Genomic DNA, 21,952 nt, shown 5'->3' with positions numbered 1-21,952 from the left:
AAAGCTGTTGGAATGTCAGCCGCTATTGCTATTAAGGGAGAAATAATAAGAATGGGTCATTGGGTGTGTGGTAAGAGGGAGAAGTTAAGGTTAGAATGGATTTAGGCCTAAGTAATTAGGACCAAAGGTTTGAGCTACTCCCAGGCCCGGTCCTTTGGGCAGGTGCTTGGAATCTGGAGAATTTTCTCAAGAGCAAGCCTTCCTCCCTCTCCCCATGAATCTACCCACAGGCCTGGGCCAACCCCCCTGCTCCCGTTTTTGGATAAAGCCTCCTCTGGCTCTGCTTCCCTCCCGGTGCTGCCCAGCACCCACTGATGAGGAAGAGCCTCTGTGGGCGATACCCCCTTCTCTCTCAGAGAGCCAGGGTTGATTACTTAAATTCACTATTAATTTCGAACCCCCTCCCCAACAAGGAGGTTCATCAGCTGGCCCGGACTCCCCTGTCCATCTCAAGAAATGCTCTGAACAGACCACGTCGGCCCCAAGAGGCCATTTTCTTCGATAGAGGCTGAGGCCCCGGGGGCGAGGCCTTCCTACCCCGGGGTTTCCAGGGAGCCCCTGGCGCACACCCCGCGCTTCCCAGATACCGGGCCAGGCAAAGAGGCTGTCTCAGCCCACCATCTTGAAGCGGCGGCATTCCCGGGCCAGCGGCGGCACTGAAGGGCTACAATGGGGCTGGCGCTTGGGCACTTTCCCCCATAGGTCTCGAGGCCAGTCCGAGGGTGGACGTCACTCGGGACTCGAACCTGCCTTCTCATCTTCTGAGGCCTAGTCCGAGGTTGCTGTGCTAACACAGTCACACTGTCCCTTTAAGGCGGCACTTTTTATACTTCATTTGTTTACTTCTTCATGCGCTTTTCATTTTTTACAAAATGTGTCACAATATCCGTCCGCAATCGTCGGCCCTAGGTTCTAGCAACACACTTTTAAACCATTTCTGTAATCTTAAGAATCGAAAGTTACCAGCCATGGGTCCATAGGTCTCTTTATAAGATTTAATTTTTTTTTACACTTTAGGGACTACTTTTTAGGAATAAACCATTTTTTTTGACCCAGTTAACAAATGATTACGACCTTCAGCACCTTTCCACTGAGTACAGAATATGATAACATGCTTTTTGAGACGCACCTTTTCATTAAAATATTCTGTGTGGGCCCTCATAGACCTTCGAATCTTCTCGTATTCCTGAAGCAGAATGGTATGGTCCAGGACCCGCCCCATCGCTCTGCATTGGTTTTCCTCCCTCCGAGAAACGTGTGACTGTTAACCAATGGTCACTCACGTTTTTCCAAAGAGGGACAAGCGGTGGAGGGAGGTGGCCTGGAAGACGCTCCCTACGCGATCAGGCATTGGCTACGTCGCACGGCGCGTGTAGCGGCGGGACCGAAAGATGGGAACTACGAGTCCCAGTGTCCTGCAATGGGGACCTCATCCCGCATGCGCATGGGCGGCGGCCAAGCTTCTATATAAAAGCGGCGCAGAGAGCTGGGAGGCAGCAGTTGGAAGTTGGCAGGTGGAAAGGCAGGTTGGGAGGGGCAGCTGGGGGAGGAGGCGGAAGAGGAGCTGTCGGGAGGGGGAGGAGGGAGGGAGGGAGGAAGAGAGGAGAGGTGAGCAGAGCATTGAGCCAAAGGGGAGATGAGTTTGTCTGTCCTCGGATGAGGCTCCGGCCCGGCCTAAGGAACTGGGAGCTCGGGTTGGAGCGACACCCGTGGAAGTGGGAGGAGGTGGCTCTGGGACCTTAACCCCTTGTGAGCGCTGCGGCAGGGGATTTAACCCTTTGTGGGTCCGGCCCCTCAGAGGCAGCGTCATCGGGTAGTTTTAACCCCTTCGGGGCTGGGTTTAACCCATTGGACTTAACCTCATCTAGCCCACCAATTCCTCCATTGTGGGGGGCGCTCTGCGGGGAGGCTTGAGGCCGACCCCCTTCGTACATTACGTACTGTTCCTGCTGCTGCACCCCTTTGGACCTGCTTAGCTGATCGCGCTGTGGCGCTTAACCCTTTATTGACTTGAGCGCCCCCAAGTTGCAATTGGAGTTTGCTGACAGGACTGGCTAAAGGCATCACTGCAGGAATTACCGAAGTGGAATCTGTTGGACATTTTTTTCTTCAAGAAAAGAAAAACCTCATTTTTCTTCAAGGACTTACAGCCAAAATTCTTCAAACTTTGAAGACTCTTGTTGCCATGGCCGAGCCACTCGTGTCGAAATATCAGCACCAGCCTCAAACTAGCAACTGTGCAGGTGCTGATGCTGTCCAAGAAGAGCGGAACCCCGACCGCCCCCCAGGCGCAGAGGAGCCGGTGCCCGAGGACGACAGTAGGTGGCAATCAAGAGCGTTTCCCCAGCCGGATGGCCGTCCAGGGCAAGAGGGGGAAGAGAGCCTGGAACCCCAGCCGTCTCCTTTGCAAACCCAGGTCTGTCCAGAACCTAGCTGCCTGGAAGCGGACGAAAAGGGCCAGAATGGAGATGACTTGTCCGCTGTCGGAACAGTCCCGCCGCCAGCGGGAGGGGAACAGAGGCCCGAGACTGAACCGCTCACCCAACCGTGTCATGACTCCGAAGCCAACAAGTTGGGGGCTCCTGCCGCTGGAGGCGAGGAGTCGTGGAAACAGCAGCAGAGACAGCTGGGCAAGAAAAAACATAGGCGACGCCCTTCCAAGAAGAAGCGGCATTGGAAGCCGTACTACAAGCTGACTTGGGAGGAGAAGAGAAAGTTCGACGAGAAACAGAGCCTTCGAGCTTCGAGGATTCGAGCCGAGATGTTCGCCAAGGGCCAGCCGGTGGCGCCCTATAACACCACGCAGTTCCTCATGGATGATCATGACCAGGAGGAGCCGGATCTCAAAACCGGCTTCTACCCCAAGCGGGCTGCGGCCAAATCCGACACCAGCGATGAAGAGTTTATGGAAGAGGCGGGTGAGGAGGATGGGGGCAGCGACGGGATGGGAGGAGACGGCAGCGAGTTTCTGCAGCGGGACTTCTCGGAGACTTACGAGCGGTACCACGCGGAAAGCCTCCAGAACATGAGCAAGCAGGAGCTCATCAGGGAGTACCTGGAGCTGGAGAAGTGCCTCTCTCGCATGGAGGACGAGAATAACCGGTTGCGGCTGGAAAGTAAGCGGCTGGGTGGCGGCGACGACGCGCGCGTACGGGAGCTGGAGCTGGAGCTGGACCGGCTGCGCGCCGAGAACCTCCAGCTGCTGACGGAGAACGAACTGCACCGGCAGCAGGAGCGAGCACCGCTGTCCAAGTTTGGAGACTAGACTGAAACTTTTTGGAGGGGAGGGACAAAGGGGACTTTTTACAGTGATGGAATGTAACATTATATACATGTGTATATAAGACAGTGGACCTTTTTATGACACATAATCAGAAGAGAAAAATCCCCCCGGCTTTGGTTGGTTTGGTAAATTTAGCTATGATGTAGCTTGCGTGCTTTTTCCTGTTCTTTAATTATGTGAAACTGAGGGATGCATTACTTTTCTTTAGAAGTTTTTTTTATGTGTAATTTGACCAAGTTACAATGCATTTTCTGTTAAGAATCCTCTTAAACTGATCTATAAGGTGGCCAAATCTGAGAACCATTAAATTCATTCTAGTTATAATAAATTTAATATTTGTAAATGTAACATAGTTTAAGTGTGATTTCTAGAACTAATTCAAAAATAGTACTGATTTATGCGATTGCATTTTGGGGGGGATAAAGAAATTATTAAATTTGTTTGGAAAAAAATCTCTTAATGGGAGAATTTTCAATTTGCTGATTTTCCTCTTGAGTCCTAGTGTGCTACAATATATAGTTCAGGCAAAAATATAAAGATTTAAATAGCTTCTAACTTAAGTGTGCTTGCTTCCTAGTGCCTTGGTTTTCTTTCCCGATGTTGGAGAAATAAACCAGTATTGGGTGTTTGAGTAGAGAAAGTGGCTACAATTGGAAGATTAAAATTTAATTCTGCTCATTAGCCATTCAAAAGTCTATTAACAAAAATATAAATCTTATTTGGCAGTTAGACACCTGACAGCATCATTTCATTCCTACAAGTAGGTTTTTCATAATCTCCATCCCACCCGACTCCTCTCCCCTCCCCTTTGAGGCTGGGAGTTCGTTCCTAAATACCTGGAAGAGGCTCTTAGTAAACCTATTGCTTAATGCAAGCAATGGCTGGATAACCTTACGGGCCAGCTCTTTATGTTAAGATGTTTAGAGATGGGGATATTGGATTTATGAAGGAAAGAGCTGTTTGGAGCATTCCAGGGACTTGCCCTACTTGTCGAATACTTAGGTGCTCCCTATACCAAAAAAAAAAAGGAATAGGAGCTGCCCACCTTTCTGAGCGTAGAACTGAAATTATAAATGCCCCCCCCCCTCACTGCAAATCAAATATAAAGCTTCTGGTTAAAGAGCTAAATTAACTCCTTGGGGGCTGAGCGGGAACCCTGCACATATTTCCTGTACAGCCGCTATTCTCAGTCTCCTAAACTGCATTGATAGCAATTCTTGAATAGTTCTGCTCTTGAAAGTGCAGTGAGACCCTGGGAATTTCTGCCCGCAACTCAAAATAATAAGAAATTAGGACTGTCCCCTCCTGCCCATCACCTTCAGCTGCCCTGTTTCCTCGGGGTAATTGCACTACTCAAATCACTGGCACAGGGGTTCCTTAACTTGGGGCCTTAGAAACCATAGGGAGCCTTGGGGTCCACAAACCCAAATAAAATTATATGTAGACTTGTGTTATATGTACATTTTCCCAGGGAAAGGGTTCAAGAGAATGAGATTGTCAAACTTGTTGAAGGTTTAAAAACTTCAGGGAAAGGGGAAAAAGCCTCCCACTACGAAGATCCTTTTGCAGACAAATAGTGGAGGTGATGGAATTCAAGAGTGAAATGCACCTTATGATGCATAAGAAGCATACACAAATCAATGAGTCAAAGGAAATTATGCTGGTCAAGACTGACTCAAGGCCCTCAAAGCTGGACTGAGCTGGCCTCTGGCCCTATTCTGGTAATGGCCCATGGGAGACAATGCATAATCAGTTTTTCCTTTGGCCTAAAATTTACATTAAATGTCTAATTTGAAATAGTTTTCTTCGTGTTTTTTTTTTTTAAATATATTTTTTTATTGATTTTTTACAGAGAGGAAGGGAGAGGGATAGAGAGTTAGAAACATCGATGAGAGAGAAACATCGACCAGCTGCCTTCTGCACACTCCCCACTGGGGATGTGCCCGCAACCAAGGTACATGCCCTTGACTGGAATCGAACCTGGGACCCTTCAGTCCGCAGGCCGACGCTCTATCCACTGAGCCAAACCGGCTAGGGCTTCTTCGTGTTTTTAATATTTCTTCTACTATGACATCATGCAGCAGTCCCAGAAACCCCGCTGCTTGATGGAAGGGCAGCAACACTGCCCTCTGGCTTTTTAGTGCAGAGCAGAAGCCTCATTTTGATTGCACAAGGATGCATTGCAGCAGCGATAACCTCTAATTTCAGAACTTCTTAAGATTGATGTAAAAGAAGCTTGTTTCCCCTACTATTAGTCTTGGAGAGACTTTACAAGTACCTTTATCAGGGAAAAAACAAACACCTGTTTTACTCTTAGACAAATGCAGTCCCATTTTTAAAAATACATTTAGTTTTAAGTAACTCATAAATTTGCTATCTTGAGCTATACAACTTTCTGAATTCTGCTTTCAAAGGCACTGGTATTTTACTATATTGCATTTATATTCTTAGAATGATGAGCTGTGTGTGAAATATGAGTTTCTATCAATGCTTTCTACATTGAAACACTTGACTAGTCTATTGCTCTCAGGGCAGAAGACTGAATTACCTATATTAATGGGGGGTTGTGATGACAAATGATCCTCAAATCCACTCTACCCTTTCACTGAAGTATATGTCCTGCCAAACATTTCCACTGAGCTGCACAAAAGACTATGCTTACACATTAGCAATTTCAGTTTCTAACACTGGGACCTGGATATCTAGCCAGGGCAAAGCACTACCTAAACTTTGAGACAGCTGGCTGGACAGCTTAATCCTCCTCTGAGTAAGGAAAACTTTTCTTAGGCTAGCCTAGAACATAAAAGAGGCTCTCAGGAGACAAGTACCTTCAGATTTCAGTTTGAGGAGAAAAAGCCAGGGAGTTCGATTGGTTTATTTATGAAAAACAGACTAGGTAACCCTAAAGAGAGGAAAATGGTAAAAATTAGACCAGACTGGAAGTCGAAGAACCCGGGTTCCAGTCATACCTTTGACATATATTTACTAGCAATGCAATCCTAGACACATCTCTCAACCTCTCTGAGCCTCATTCTTCATCAGCAAAAGAGGGCTATGGCTACTTTACAGAACTGTTAAAAGTATTAAATGAGTAGTATGAAAATGTTTTACACATGCATTTAGCAATTGCCCATTTGATTTTTTTTTTCCTCATCCGATTTTTTTTTTTTTTTTTTTTTTTTTTACTTTAGAGAGAGAGGAAGGGAGAGAGGGAGAGAAACATGGATCAGTTGCCTCCCATACGTGCCCAACTAGGGATCAAACCCACAACCTGACCGGTATTTTTTTTTCACTTCATCCAGGATTTATAAAAATATAAGTTTTATATAAATATAAAAATCCTTTGTTTGGGGAAATGTAAATAAACATACTTTATCCTAGTGACTTCAAAAATTAGAGAAACCAAAGAGTGAATCCAAGAAATTAAAAAAAAAAAAATCCAGCCGAAACCGGTTTGGCTCAGTGGATAGAGCGTCGGCCTGAGGACTGAAGGGTCCCAGGTTCGATTCCGGTCAAGGGCATGTACCTTGGTTGCGGGCACATCCTCAGTGGGAGGTGTGCAGGAGGCAGCTGATCGATGTTTCTCTCTCATCGATGTTTCTAACTCTCTATCCCTCTCCCTTCCTCTCTGTGAAATATCAATAAAAAAATATTAAAAAAAAATCCATAACCCAAGTTTACCTTCAAAAAATCAAGAACTGGCTATATTTGGTCAAACATTAGGTAATACACTACAGGTGTGTCCCCCTGGCCACTTACACCCAGAATTGCTGGCAACAAATATTCACAACAGTGTGATGGAAAAGTTGGCTGGAGTAAGGATGGTACCTATACCTAACTAGATACACTTGTGTATGGTTTTTTCTTATTATCTTTTCACATTTGACAAGATCAATGGAATAAAATTCCACTTTACTATTCTTTCCCACATGAAGTGTATATCATTGAAGCTAGAATGAAAAGTGATTTTTAAGAGAAAATATCAAATTTAGGACCTGAACACAGTGGAGTCTGCTGACCAAAGTGTAATAGTCACACTTTGCAAATGGGACCAAATCTATGGTCTAGGAGGGAAAGAGTCAATCTTTGGCCAAGTTTTGCCAGTTATCTTTGAATACTGGAAAGCTTACAACCTCTTTCCATCTCTTGTTGAAAAAACAAAGGCTGGGTTTAGACAAATCAATGCTGTAGCTTTTACAAATCTTCCGGAATAAACTTTTTTTCTTTTTTTCTTAGAGTTGGTTCAATTATCAAAATTCTTTTAAATGGTTGAGATGCTACAGAAAACTGTTGGTAAGTCTTTTGAAATAGTGTCATCTTTTATTTATTTATTTTTTTAATATATATTTTATTGATTTTTTACAGAGAGGAAGGGAGAGGGACAGAGAGTTAGAAACACTGATGAGAGAGAAACATCGATCAGCCGCCTCCTGCACACCTCCCACTGGGATGTGCCCGCAACCAAGGTACATGCCCTTGACCGGAATCGAACCCGGGACCCCTCAGTTCACAGGCCGACGCTCTATCCACTAAGCCAAACCAGTCAGGGCTGAAATAGTGTCATCTTTTAATACAGCAGCACCAACAACAGTTACATTGGCTTACACATTTTTTCCCCCCAAGAACCAACATTCAGAACGGAATTGCAAACACTCCTCTGAGGTAATATTCTACATTCACTGACTTTGTGTGAAGTGTTAAAAAGCCCTGGCTCTGCAGTGAGCAAAAGAATATTCCTGAAGAGAAATATTCCTGAAGGGAAATATTCCTGAAGCTTTAGAGTGCTCCATGCAAAAGAATTGGAGAAAATGATAGCATCCCTGCTCTTATAAACTACTCAGCAGAACTTGTCCTAACCTCCACAGAGTCATAAAAAGAGGTTAATTTGAAACTCTGAAACCTGCTCTAAACATGTAATTCTGCATATCTGGATAACTCCAGTACAATTTTCAGGCAAAGGCAGAAGACCAAACTGGAGGATGGAAGTGAATGTGTAAGAGGTTAGTTCTACCTTCCTTTCTAGTTATTACTAAAAATGTACTTAACAGAACAGCAAACATTTGAACAGCTTAGAAAGACAGAAAAGAGAATGGTGAGAGCTAAACACAAAGAATAGCCCAGCCAGCGTGGCTCAGTAGTTGAGCACTGATCTATAAACCAGGAGGAAATGGTTGATTCCCAGTCAGGGCACATGCATGGGTGGTGTGCTTGATCCCCAGAGTAGGGCATGCGGGAGGCAACTGATCATCAGTGATGCTCTCTTATCATTGATGTTTCTATCTTTCCCTTCCTCTTTGAAATCAATAAAAATATATCTAAAAAATAAACACAAAGAATGACACTGGATTAACTGTAGAAATCAAATAGTTCAGAAGCAAGTATCTTCATCCTGAAGAGGACTGCTGCCAAGAACCAATGAGCCCTAGCTGGTTTGGCTCAGCGGATAGAGCACTGGCCTGTGGACTGAAGGGTCCCAGGTTTGATTCCAGGCAAGGGCACATGCCCAGGTTGTGGGCTCGATCCCCAGTAGGGGGCCTCCAAAAAGGCAGTCAATCAATGATTCTCTCAACATTGATGTTTCTCAATAAAAATATATTTAAAAAAAATCAATGAATCCTGCTCACACATAGCCACTTAGTCCCCAAAAGTTGGACATCAGGCAAATGTACAACATCCAGGACTTTGTGGCAACAACTGCTTGGTACCCTGAGAGACTGACCCTCGCTCAGCCCATTTGGATGGGCACCCTTTGTACTGCCCATGGGCGCATTTCAGTAAGGCAGACCTCCCAACTACTCCAAATAACCTTCAAAGCAGAAGTGCTCATGTTCCCAAATAAGGAAGTTATAGCAAGTAAATGTTTAGACAGATGGCTACTGAAGAAGAGTTATTTCTCAAATATTTAAGAGGTAGCATTAATACCATTTTCAAATTAGGAAACAGGCACACCCAATAAATTCAATAAAAAATAAAAATTTAAAAAAGGAAACTGAGGCATATACAAAAGAGTCTATTGTAGAATTTGTCGTAAACTCCAAAGCAACTCATCTGAAAGGAGAGAGCTGAGAAGGAAGTCGAAGGTTTGATTGAACATTAGATGAGTAGACTCGGCAACAAAACAGTGTGGCCTAATCTTCAGGATTTGGCCTCTAGCCAATCCAACCAAGTCAGTGGTAGCACACAGAAATAGAACCTGGAGTTCCTAATTTCCAGTCCTGTTTTGTTCAGTAGATAACCAAGCTAGTTTTATTTCCAACTTTTCTTATCAAGGAATGGAAAAGCTTACAGGTCAATCTGAAAGAGGATAAGCTTTCATTTTTATAAATGAGTAACAAAGTTCTGTACTGGGTATTCTCCACTCAGAAACATCCAAAGGTTTACCTAGATTACTTCAAAATGGAGGATGAATCACTCCTCCATTAAATTCCTGACAGAAGAACCACAAAGGTAATCTTCAGAACCCCTTTCAGCTTCTATGACTATTTAACTTTTTTTTTTTTTTTTACTATTTAACTCCTATCAAGTTAGTGTCAGCTTTTCCTAACTAGTCTTTTCTTGATCTGAATTACAGTGTAAAATGAACATGACATAAGCCAAAAGTCAACCTACAGTATGAATCGAGTGTATCGAAGCTTCATTTAGGATTAAGTGGTTCAAATTTTCGATTAAGAACTGAAATCAATGTGATCACATCTCTGCAATGCAGTTGTAAGACTTTCTCTGAGAAGAGCTCGGGGGGTAGAGGTAAGTTAAGGCTGTGGAACTGTCACTCTCACAACTTTTTAAAACTTACTTTATAAAGAGGAGCAGGCATTCAGTTTCTTGCTATTAAGGCCAAAGACTTAGAAAGGATTTGACCATCTCTGACTGGCAATGAGACTCAGCAAAAGGTAACCTCAAAGAGGAAGTCACTGCCCAGTCACTCCCCTACTTCAGCATCTACCTAGGCATAATTTTAACGGACATTTTAGCAAAAAGAATTATTAAAATATCCCTGAGCTATAAACCTCCCTGCATTTAGATTTCCAGCAGTAGGAAACGACAGTTTAATCCGCAATTCCACAAAAGAATTTCACATTAAACTTCAACCTTTAAGAAGCTACTACAGCTGTAATGTAAGGCTGAGTTGGTGCTTGTTTTTCAGAGTAGGTGTCCCCTATCTCCCAAACTCCATGTATGTGAAGTAGCTCCCAACTGCAAATTCTATTTTAGTAACATCTAGGATCTATAGAAGAGATTTTCAATTACTTGGCATTTCAAAATAGAGGTTCCCTAGTAACAATGCACCAGCGGCAAAACACTCCCCCGTTTAGTTGGTGGGAGAAAAGTCCTTTAAACTGAAAAGAATTTGTAGTCTTATAAAGATTACATTGGAATTCGTGCGTTTTTTCCTCTAGGGCAGACATTTCTCCAAGTTTTGGTATAAGTTATGGCTCAGATTTCAAAATGCAAACAGATGTTCCTGAAGCATCCGATATGGGCCACTCCCCTTTTATTTCCACAGTCCTGGCGACTCTAAGTTTATTTTGTGTCCCAAGTCTGTAAAGGGCAAAAACCATACCCCTTGGATATAAACTTTCACGAAAAGTGGAAAAAACACTTTTGGAGTTTCCCAAAGTGGCTGGCGACGTACGAGGTCAGGTCGTTCCGAGAATGGGCGCTGGTTAGGATAAACCTTGAGGACAAGAGCGTTCAGAGATTTCCACGCATTGGGTTCCTGAAGGTTCCTACATGCTCCTACCTAGCTGGTCCCAGGGGGGTTAGGGTTGGACTGTCACAGTAGGAAGTAGCCCGGGCCGCGGATGGCCTTGGTGTACGGGGGTGGGGAGCAGTGGGTGCACCGGCCTCTCGGACCTCGGAGCCTCCAGCTAGCTGACTGCCAGGCCGGAGGGACGCGCGGCCGGTGCTTCAACCTCCACCCTCCCCGGCGGCGCCAGTCTTTGGAATCTGGCGTCTTCGCCACTTCGCCCGTCGAAGTGGGGGGTGGGGGTGGGGGTCGCCGCCATACCCAGGCCGAATGGGGCTGGGAAAAGAACTTGACAGAGGTCGGCCGCATGATCTGCGCCCTCGTGGAAGGACAGCAGAAGAGATTCGTTTCACCCGATCTCTCCCCAACCTGGGGTCTCGGGAAACACGCGGTAATTACCCAAGAACCCCGCCCTCTGTGAGAGGAGAGGCTGCGAGGCTGCCGGGACGGTTTGAGGACCAGGCCCGGCTGGGAAGACTCCAACCTTCACCTCCCAGGTCCCCGATCCCACTTCCCGCCGTCTCCCGGCGTCGCCACTTCAGGCAGCCCACTGGGCCCGGTCGCTCCCCACGCCCGGACCGCCCCCCAGGGGGTGCTCTCACTGTGCAGCGAGTCCCTCCGCTGCCTCCTCCCAGCCCAAAATGGCGGCGGCGGCGGCGGCCACCGATCCTTCTCGTCGCCTTCCTCTAGGACCGGGGATCCCTCCGCGCCCACAGCCCCTCCCCTCTCAGCCGGGTCTATTTTCTGCCTAGTAAAGATTAACGCCATCAATGAACTCTTTAATTGAGCTTGGAAGGCGAATCCGGTTGTGCTTCCGCACGGCAAACGTTGACATATTGACAGGCGAGTTGACCAATAAAAGAAGACAGAGGAGAGCGCGGGATGACTCCCGCGCAAGGGTAGATGGGTTTTGGAGTTCTCGGGGTAGCTGTTGACGTGACAGTATCTTGGGTCGCCTTCCAAGGCTAGAAGAACTACAATCCCCAGCAGGCACCGCGCTGTAAAGGCTGTTCCCTTCCTCCCCGCCCCCCAACCTTAGTGCCTGAGCGGCTTGACCGGAGAGAGCTGCTGCAACTGCAGCAAGAGATAGGGCTGAGGCGCTGGGAATTGCAGACCCGCGATTGCACAAAAAGACAACAGATGTAGTCGGTGTGCATAGCCCTTGCCCTTGACAACAAATAGGTCAGTTCCGCCTTTGCAAAACCTCTTTCCCCGACCATTTCCTCTCCTAAAGAATCCATCCTTATCACATTTGGGTTTCCTTCCCGGCTCCCTATAATGTGAAGCCCCTTTCCTCTGTTTCCCACCCTGAGAGGAAGTAGGGAGGCAGGCCATGCCCTGTAAATGAAAAGGCCTCAGTCCCAGACTCAGCTCAGGCCCCAGACGTGTTTCTTGAGGCATTGACTTCTGGAGCCCAGCCTGGGTAGGGGTTGGGGGGCTGCAGTTAAGACTGAGGCCTCTGGAAAGGACTCCCTCTTGTTGGAGCCACAACCCAATCCACTCCGAGTCTCTCCAGGTCATTGCTGTGTGTATAGTGGCGTCCCCAGGCAGTCTTCTTTCCCACTTTGGTTGTTGGGGAAACAAAGCTTAGTCCTGCCTTACTAGTTGCCAGCCTGGTCCTCAGTGACTTCTAGGTGAGCAGTATAGGATGTAAGCCTGGCCCTGAGGCCTGAGAAACAGGACTGGGAAGATGGTTTCTTTATCCCCATTTGGCCCCTTGCTGGCTGCAGGTGTGAAAAACAGGGTGGAGGCCGCCTTCCGGGCCTTCATTTGAAAATGAGGTTGTGCAGGTCTGGTGCTACAAAATGGCTGCTGTTGCCTTGGTAAAAAAAACTCCTGGGCTGCCAGTCTTCCTGAGAATTCTCCTTCAGGACTTGGGTTTCTGTTGTTGTTTAAGGCAGGTGTAACTAGTTAAAGGCATCTGCTGAGAGATTTGGAACAGAAGAAGGTGGCCCCTCTGAACCAGACCAACTGTAATACAGAGTGATCAGCAGCCATGGAGGAGGCCAAGGTAAGCCTCACCCTCCCAATCCCCAGAATGCCCTGAACATGGATTGTGCCGTCTGGGATCCTGGTTTCCTGTCTCAGGTGTGTTGGCAGATTTGGAAAAATCAATATTTAAATGAGTTCCTACTATGTGCTGAGTAATATGCCAGATGCTAAATCTGTGCTATCTCATGACATCCTAGGAGCCCTTCAGGATAGGACTTATTATTTCCATTTCACAGAAGCTAAGGTTCTTTTTAAAAAATATATTTTTTCTTAACCAGTTTGGCTCAGTGGATAGAGCGTTGGCCTGGGGACTGAAGGTTTCCAGGTTCGATTCTGGTCAAGGGCACATACCGGGTTTGTGGGCTCGATCCCCAGTGGGGGGTGTGCAAGAGGCAGCCGATCAATGATTCTCTCTCATCATTGATGTTTCTATAGCTCCCTCTCCCTCCCTGTCTGAAATCAATAAAAAAAACACATATAAAAACTATACATATTTTTATTGATTTCAGAGAGGGAGAGATGAGAGAGCATCAATGATGAGAGAGAATCATTGATTGGAGGAAGGGAGAAGGAGAGAGAGAGATAGAAACATCAATGATGAGAGAGAATCTTGATCGGCTGCCTCCTGCACACCCCACTCTGGGGATGGAGCCTGCAATCCGGGCATGTTCCCTGACTTGAATCAAACTGTGGCCTCCTGGCTCATAGGTCGACCGACGCTCAACCCCTGAGCCGTGCCAGCTGGGCCACAGAAGTTAAGGTTCTAAGAGCTGAAATACCTTTTCTGGAATCATGCCATCAGCAAGCAATTGATCCAGGGTTTAAACTTGGGGCCTTCTGACAACAGAACCCTGCCTTGTCCAGGCTGAGAGCCAAGTCTAAAGCAGGGGAAAGAGTTTGAGCAATTGGTTCATAATTTGGGATGTGTTGGGGGATAAGATACCACCCAGGAGAGACGGAGGGACAGATTGTATGAAGCCCTTCCAGCCGTGGGCAAACTACGGCCCGCGGGCCGGATCCGGCTGTTCTATCTGGTTCTCTTGCTCTCCCCTCCGCTCCTTTACTTTGAATTTATATTAGTTCACACAAACACTCCATCCATGCTTTTGTTCCGGCCCTCCGGTCCAGTTTAAGAACCCATTGTGGCCCTCGAGTCAAAAAGTTTGCCCACCCCTGCCTTAGACTGTCACCTGATCTGGCAACAGGAGCCCAAACCCTCCCAGACCGTGCTCTCTCTCTCTCACTGCCTCCACCTTGCCCATTCTTCTCCCCTAGTCCACAACTCCTTATAGCTGAGAAGAGAACTCAGCTCCTCTGACTCACCCTATCTAGCCACTTCCAGTGTTTCCTGGATTTCTCTAATTTGGACTTCATGACATGCCAGGGCTAGAAGGTTCAGAGAGGGCAAATGACTCACCCAGGTCACACAGCTTACTTGCAATAGTGGTAATAGTAGTAGAGGAACAAGCCTTTGGAGGGAGGAAGCATGTGGGGCTGAGGGGCAGGGCTGATTTGGGTGAGGGGGAAGATCCTTAGGGAGCTTTGGCTGAGGGGTGGGGGGGCAGACTGGGGGAGGTAGGTGTTTTGTTTTATGCACACGAAAACAAGCCACCCTGCCTTAAGAGTTCCCAGCGGACTGCCTCTTTCAGGGTGGGGCAGAGCTCTGTCTCATTGACCTAAAACACTGATGAAGACAGGGCAGTCACTCTTTTTTTATTTTTATTGATTTCAGAGAGGAAGGGAGAGAGAGATAGAAACATCAATGATGACAGAGAATCATTGATCGGCTGCCTCCTGCATGCCCCACACTGGGGATCGAGCCTGCAAACCAGGCATGTGCCCTGACCGGGAATCGAACCGTGACCTCCTGGTTCATAGGTCGACGCTCAACCACTGAGCCACACCGGGGCAGGGCAGTCACTCTTAATTGACCTCCCTGCAGGTGAATTAACAATACAATACAACACGTGCATGCACACACACACTCCAACATACCTCATTTTCCCTGACATTCTCTTTAGGGCAGGGGTCCTCAAACTACGGCCCGCGGGCCACATGCGGCCCGCCGAGGACATTTATCCGGCCCGCCGGGTGCCGCTGCCTGTCCTGCTTAGCAGCCGACTCGTCCTGGGCCCACAGTGCGCATAGGAATTTGTTCATAGTTGTTTTTTTTTAAACTATAGTCCGGCCCTCCAACGGTCTGAGGGACAGTGAACTGGCTCCCTGTTTAAAAAGTTTGAGGACCTGCTGAAACCGGTTTGGCTCAGTGGATAGAGCGTCGGCCTGCGGACTGAAGGGTCCCGGGTTCGATTCCGGTCAAGGGCATGTATCTTGGTTGCGGGCACATCCCCAGTGGGAGGTGTGCAGGAGGCAGCTGATCGATGTTTCTCTCTCATTGATGTTTCTAGCTCTCTATCCATCTCCCTTCCTCTCTGTAAAATATCAATAAAATATATTTTAAAAAAAAGTAAAAGTTTGAGGACCCCTGCTTTAGGGTCTCCCAAATGACATGTAACACACCTTCAGCTCTTACAGGGCTGCATACATCCCCCAATACATACCCTATGCTTCTATGGAGCCATGCCCAGAAGTCTCTGAACTATGTTGTACATTATAAAACGACATCCCACTGGTAGTATTATTAGAATTCCCCAAACCACAAACTTAGAGCAACTCATTCCCCAATCCCCACTCAGTACTCCCACCCTCACCATGACAGAGATAACCAGATGCCCTGAACACACACTCTCATGACGGAATCCTTTGCGCATCTTAGATAAGTTCTAGAATTCTCTCAGCTGCAGACCAGAGTTTGACCTTTCCTCTCCCTGGTTAGGATCTCTTTCCTGCCCCTCATGTGGATGAATGCCAACTTCTGCCTGGAATAAATGCACTCCATCTTCTTCACCCAACAATGACAGAAAAGAGAATCTTGTGTCCCAGTATCTTTTGGATCCCCCTCTTATGGGCTTTATGTCATTTAACATACATTTATTAAGTGCTTACCTTGGGCCATACACAGGAACACAGAGGTGAACCGAACAGACAAGTCACATGCTTACAGGAGGAAGACAGATGGTAACGTGCTAAACGTGATGTAGGATGTTAACTGTCACGTGATAGGGAGTTAGTAGGAAGGGGAGATGAGAGGGCTACTTTAGATAGGCTGGTCAGGAACGGCCTCTCTGAAGAGGTGACGTTGGAACAAAGCCCTAAATAAAGGATGAAAAAGAGTCAGCTGTCTGCCCTAGCCAGTTTTGCTCAGTGGCTAGAGTTTCGGCCTGCAGACTGAAGGGGCCCGGGTTCAATTTTGGTCAAGGGCACGTACCTCGATTGCAGGCTCCTCCCTGGCCCGGGCCCTGGCCCTGGTTGGGGCTTGTGCAGGAGGCAACCAATCGATGGGTTTCTCTCACATCGATATTTCTGTCTTTCCCTTTCTCTTCCACTCTCTCTAAAAAATCAATGGAAAAATATCCTCGAGTGAGGATTAAAACAAAACAAAAAAGAGTCAGCTATCCAAATACCCGGAAGCAGGATCAGTGACATCATTTGTGCAGCTCAGTGCAAAGGGCTCTTTATTAAAAAATCAGTAAGAAGGCCCTGGCTAGTGTGGCTCAGTTGGTTGTAGGGTCCTCTCCTACACCAAAAGTTTGTGGGTTCAATTCCCAGTTGGAGCAGGTACCTAGCTTGTGGGTTCAATCCTGGGTTGGGGCTGGTACGGAAGGTAACGAATTGATGCTCTCTCTCACATCAGTGTTCCCCCCTCCCCTTCCTCTCTCTAAAACCCATAAGCATATCCTTGTGTAAGGGTTTAAAAAAAATATTAAGAAGTTCAAGGCAGCCGAAACCGGTTTGGCTCAGTGGATAGAGCGTCGGCCTGCGGACTCAAGGGTCCCGGGTTCGATTCCGGTCAAGGGCATGTACCTTGGTTGCGGGCACATCCCCAGTAGGAGGTGTGCAGGAGGCAGCTGATCGATGTTTCTCTCTCATCGATGTTTCTAACTCTCTATTCCTCTCCCTTCCTCTCTGTAAAAAATCAATAAAATATATTTTAAAAAAAAAAAAGAAGAAGTTCAAGGCAGTGACAGCAGAGCATTAAGCAAAGCATGGGGCATTTTTGATGGGAGGCATTGAAATTGCAGCGTGAAATACACCTGTGAAATTCCTGCTCTAGCCTCGTTTGCTTAGGGCCCATTGGGGGCAGACAGGAGACAGGTAAGCCATAAACAAACAAATGGTTGCAGAAGGCTGTGAGCTACAGGAGGGGGTGAAGAGGCAGGAAAGGATTCCAGGCACAGACTGGCTGTGACCCATCCTCCTCATGTTCTCTCTTTAGGTCTCTGACTCTTCTAGGAGCCCAGAAACACCTCCTGAACCTCATGACCCTGCTGGTTCCCTGTCCCTGACACCCCAGATGGAGAGCCACTCAGAAGAGGAAGATCCTTCCGGGGCTGGCGGTGGCCTGGGCTGCAATAGTAGGGGTCCCCGGACCCAGAACCCCAGGGGCTACTCCGTGGAGGCGGTGCTGGGCCGCAAGAAGCACCGCCGGCGGCCCTCAAAGCGCAAGCGGCACTGGCGGCCCTACCTGGAGCTGAGCTGGGATGAGAAGCAGCAGCGGGATGAGAGGCAGAGCCAGAGGGCCTCCCGGCTCCGAGAGGAGATGTTCGCCAAGGGCCAAGCCGTGGCGCCCTACAACACCACCCAGTTCCTGATGAATGACCGAAACCCGGAGGAGCCTGACCTGGATGTGCCCCAGGGGGCCTCCCACCCAGGCTCCAGTGAAGAGAGTGAGGCAGAGGACAGCGGCGGGCCCGTCCAAGCTCCTGGCGAGTTCCAGCAGAGGGACTTCTCGGAGACCTATGAGCGCTTCCACACGGAGAGCCTGCAGGGCCGCAGCAAGCAGGAGCTGGTGCAAGACTACCTGGATCTGGAGCGGAGGCTGTCGCTGGCTGAGGAGGAGACCAGGAGGCTGCAGCAGCTGCAGGGGCGCACCAGCCGCCAGTCCTGTCGCCAGGTGGAGGAACTGGCTGCTGAGGTGGAGAGGCTCCGGACAGAGAACCAGCGACTTCGGCAGGAGAATGAGATGTGGAATCAAGAGGGCAGCCTTGGCAATGGGGAGCCAGGCACCTAGGGGTGCCCCCGTACCAGTTTAGCCCAAAGAGACAGTTCCATTTCATACACATGTAGGCCAGCTGGGTCTCAAGGTGGCAGGTGGTGGATGAAAATCCCTCCCAGCACCCCTGTGCCCCCTGAGAACAGCTTGACTTCCACCTTGTCGTTTCCACAATTTGTTCTTTGGTGGCTTTTTTTTTTATTTTATTTTATTTTATTTCAGAGAGGAAGGGAGATGGAGAAAGAGATAGAAACATCAATGATGAGAATCATTGATCGGCTGCTTCCTGTACGCCCCCTACTGGGGATGGAGCTCACAACCCGGGCCTGTGCCCCTGACCCGAATCGAACCCGGGACCATTCAGACCACAGGCCGATGCTCTATCCACTGAGCCAGCCCGGCTAGGGTGATGGCGTCTTATTTTTCACAGAGAAAATAAACGGTTTTGGTGAAATCAAATGCAGTGGCTGGGACTGGTTTCACTAGGGCTCTGAGACTGAAGGCACATTCATGCCAGAAAAGCTTGGGACTTGGGGTCCTAATGCCCCCTTGCCCTAGCCTGGGAGGACAGCAGACTTCTGCATTGGGGTCCTATCAAGATCTCCAGGATGCCTGAATTCTGCTCTGTGTGTTGGGGAGCAGTCAGACTGCTCTGAAGGGTTCATAGAGGGGGGTGTAGAGGTGGGAGGGGGCTCAGTCAGGAGCCCCTGGGTTAAGCCAGAACGTGACTTAAGATGCCAGATCGCTGCGAGGAGCTGGGAGCTTCCCCAGAGGAGAGAGGGCTGGGATCTTGGAGAAGGCCCAAGTCCAGGGGTTCCTTCAGGGTGTGTTCCCAGGTTCCCCGTGTTCTCCCTGTCTTCCCCACAGTTCAGAGGGCTGGGCTAGATGAGCTATGGGTGCCTGTGTCTCCTTGTCCTTGATAGCCCCCCCGCCCCCAATCTGGCAGCCAGGGGAAGGGCACGTACAAGTAAGCATGCAAGGGACGTTCTCTCCTCGTGGAAAATCAGCCCAAGCGGCAGAGCAGGACAGTGGATCGATCCTAGCGGAGCTGTGGCTTGGCTTTCCTGGGGCGCTCTGCAGCTGTGCACCCTGCTCCTCTAAGCCCAGTCACCCGCATGGTTAATTCCCGCTGAGGGGAGCCCCTCACCTATCTGCACATAATAGACAGCTGAGTCAGCCTGGATGATGCAGATACCTCCACCATGCCAGCAGTATTGGGCTCTGAAGCGAGCTCATACACCCCTGCTAGATGGAAACGTAGATGAACCCTGTATGTTGCCAGGACAACTTTCATTTCTGCCCTGCCACACCCAGGCCTCACCAGAACCTTCTACAATGAAGCAAGGCACGAGAACAGATTCTAGGAAGGGATGGGATTCAAGAGAATAGAATAAAATCTCCCTTCCCTGTGGGGTCTGTCCCTGGAACTCTGGCCAAGGGTGTTAGCCCCCTTCCGTATGCCTGTCAGGGCCAGAGGAATGACTGTCCCACTTTGCAGATGGGAAACCCAAACCTTAGAGTGTGACTTTTGGGACTCTAAGAATGCTGACCCGAGGCCTGCCTTCCCCTTTGGGTTACCAGCCAGGGACCCATAGGCCCCTGGGCAGACTGGGCAGCCTCTCTGCTGCTGCATTCCTCAGCGTGGAGCCTGAGGGAGGGAGAGGGGAGGGGCAAGGCCATGGGCCAGGACGAGGATGTGTACCTGGAGGGGGTGTGTGTGTGTGTTAGTAACTAGGAGGGAAGAGAAGATGCCAGAGGGCTGCTGGAGTGTGTGGGGGATGGTGTGGGTGCTGGGGGATGGGTGTGGAGGTGTGTCAGGAGATGGCTTGGGCCAGCTGTCCCTGAGTAGGCAAGATCTTCTCACAGGGGAGGGGCAGGTGAGAAGTTCAGCCCTTCTTGGCCCAGAGCTGAGGAGCTGGGAGACAGGAAAGCTGCCAGCTGGCCCTCTCTACCCCCAACACACACAGACATACACTGACACACACACAGACATTCCCCGCTCCCCCAAACACACACTTGGTCAGGACTGTACCTAGGTGGGTTAATATTCCCAAGGTGGCCCTGGACTGTGTGACTCTGTTGGTTGGGCATAATCCTGTGCACTGAAAGGTTGCCAGTTCAATTCCCGGTCAGGGCACATGCCCGGGTTGCACACTCCATCAATGTTTCTCTCTCAATCAATAAAAATATTTTTTTAAAAAAAGGTGTGTGTGGGGGGGCAGGATGGGGCAAGGTGAAAACGAAGAAAAGGGTGTGAGCTGGGAAAGTGTCAGGAGGAGCTGAAAGGGATTAGTGAAGAGGGCAATGTCACCCCCTTCCCCCATCTGGTTCCCTGACCTCAGTGCCCTCCCACCCAGTGGAGCTGGGGGTCTCCAGGCTCAGCTCTGGGGAGAGGCAGCTCAGCTACAGCTGGTGGCCAGGCACAGGTTCATTTTGCCTCCCCCCTTTCCCTCTCCACTGCTCCTGAGGCCTGAGCTTCTCCCTACCCACCACAATGATGTAAGCTCCAATTTACAGCCCCCATCTCCAACACCACCCCCACCCCCCTTCAGCTGGGAAGATGAGCTTGGACACACTCCCTTCTCTTCCTCCGGCCTTTCCAGAGCAAATGCCCAGTGCCTTTCTCATGTCCATTTGCTTTCCAGGACCTTCTTGGTCACCTGGGCCAGGGGAGGGAGGCCCAGAAGGCAGATGTTTCATAAGAGTGATTGCAGAAGCTTCCCACCACTCATACCCTGGCCTGGGATCCTCATTTCTTCCCCACCCAAGACCCCCACCTCAGGTGGAAACTCCTGTGTTCAGTGGACAGACCTTGTCTGCAATAGGGTCAGTGGATGAGGAAAGGTAGTGAGGTGGACAAAGGAGCTGAGGGGGCAGGAAGAAGCTGCCAGGAAGTAGGGAAGGGGTCGAGGTGAAGTAATTCAGTTCATGAGGAAAGAGGGTGGCCAGGTCCCATTGCCTCTATTGGGTGCAGGCAAGGACGGCGCTGTCCCTTTAAGTGGGGGTGCCAGTCAATGCCTCCCCCAGCCAACCCAATTCCTGGGCACACTGAGCATGTGCAGGTGCTGTGCAAGTAGAGGGGAGGGAAGCGGAGGGATAGATTACGGAGGGAACTCCTCACCCCCCTACTTCCTGTAGCTGCCCCACTTTCCTTCCTGGGTCTGACAAAGGGGCCATGGTGCTCCCCCAGGTTCTCCCCACATCCCCTTCTCCCATCCCAGACCCCAGTGGGTGCTGCCTGCAAGAGTGTGATGGGCAGGCCCTCTGTCCTGGGAATTCTCAGGCAGCTCCCCTGCTGCCCAGAGGTGGCACACACACTTAGCCCAGTGACATCCTCACTTCCCTGGTGTAGGCGGTGGATAATCTTCCTATTGCTTCACGTGTTTGCTTTCATTCCACTGGTGCCAGAGGTTTTAAAAGATCCATATACCCGTGATGACGCTCTGCTCTGAAAATTAAAAATAGCTAAAAGGATGAGGTCCCTGCCCCCACCCCCAGGAGCTTCCAGTCTAAAGTCTGAGGGAAAGCAAACAGCTCAGAGGCTGAGTGAAGACTGCCAAGTCCTTCCTGCCTCATACCTCAGCCCCTCCTTCACCTTCCCTCCACCTGGGACTTGCCCACTCCTCTTATTCCTTTAATCTCTTAGCTACAGGTACTTTATTATTATTACTATCATGTAATTTATTGATTTGAAGAAGGGAGGAACATCGATTTGTTTTTCCACTTATTTATGCATTCATTGGTAGATTCTTGTACGTATCCTGACCAGGATGGAAACCTGCAACCTTGGTGTATCAGGACGATGCTCCAACCAACT

General features: G+C 48.9%; 3 protein-coding genes across 7 annotated transcripts in view; 2 read left to right on the top strand and 1 right to left on the bottom strand.

Annotated features, from left to right (window-relative positions):
- PLCD3 (phospholipase C delta 3) overlaps positions 1 to 21,952 on the bottom strand; it is a 65,969-nt gene that overhangs the window by 34,063 nt on the left and 9,954 nt on the right. The window contains exon 1 of one of the 2 annotated variants that reach the window (XM_080682543.1): positions 11,633 to 11,718. The exons of the other annotated variant lie outside the window; for it this stretch is intronic. The gene's annotated coding sequence lies outside the window, so the exon portion shown is untranslated. Of the gene's footprint in view, positions 1 to 11,632; positions 11,719 to 21,952 lie in introns of those variants that run through there. 2 annotated transcript variants of the gene reach the window in all.
- On the top strand, positions 1,502 to 3,631 carry HEXIM1 (HEXIM P-TEFb complex subunit 1). The gene has a single exon (XM_080682559.1). It carries the CDS (start codon positions 2,186 to 2,188, stop codon positions 3,263 to 3,265), a length of 1,080 nt encoding a protein of 359 aa, XP_080538685.1. The 5' UTR covers positions 1,502 to 2,185; the 3' UTR covers positions 3,266 to 3,631.
- Positions 7,001 to 20,331, top strand: HEXIM2 (HEXIM P-TEFb complex subunit 2). 4 transcript variants are annotated; one of them, XM_080682575.1, is made up of 3 exons: positions 7,001 to 11,421; positions 12,928 to 13,041; positions 17,359 to 18,586. In XM_080682575.1, the coding sequence occupies exons 2-3, from the start codon at positions 13,027 to 13,029 to the stop codon at positions 18,151 to 18,153; spliced, it is 810 nt and encodes a 269-aa protein (XP_080538701.1). In that variant the 5' UTR covers positions 7,001 to 11,421; positions 12,928 to 13,026; the 3' UTR covers positions 18,154 to 18,586. The 4 variants fall into 4 exon arrangements, with proteins under 4 accessions (XP_080538701.1, XP_080538700.1, XP_080538699.1 ...); XM_080682574.1 differs by lacking the exon at positions 7,001 to 11,421 and adding an exon at positions 12,068 to 12,212 and having other exon boundaries at positions 17,359 to 20,331; XM_080682573.1 differs by lacking the exon at positions 7,001 to 11,421 and adding an exon at positions 12,068 to 12,212 and having other exon boundaries at positions 12,932 to 13,041.

Source organism: Plecotus auritus (assembly GCF_963455305.1).
Source record: "Plecotus auritus genome assembly, chromosome: 7".
Classification (NCBI taxonomy): domain Eukaryota; kingdom Metazoa; phylum Chordata; class Mammalia; order Chiroptera; family Vespertilionidae; genus Plecotus; species Plecotus auritus.
This window is presented reverse-complemented; position numbering and strand designations above follow the sequence as displayed.

Coding starts and splice junctions, on each gene's coding strand:
- HEXIM1 (XM_080682559.1), top strand. CDS start 2,186: ATGGCCGAGCCACTCGTGTCGAAATATCAGCACCAGCCTCAAACTAGC.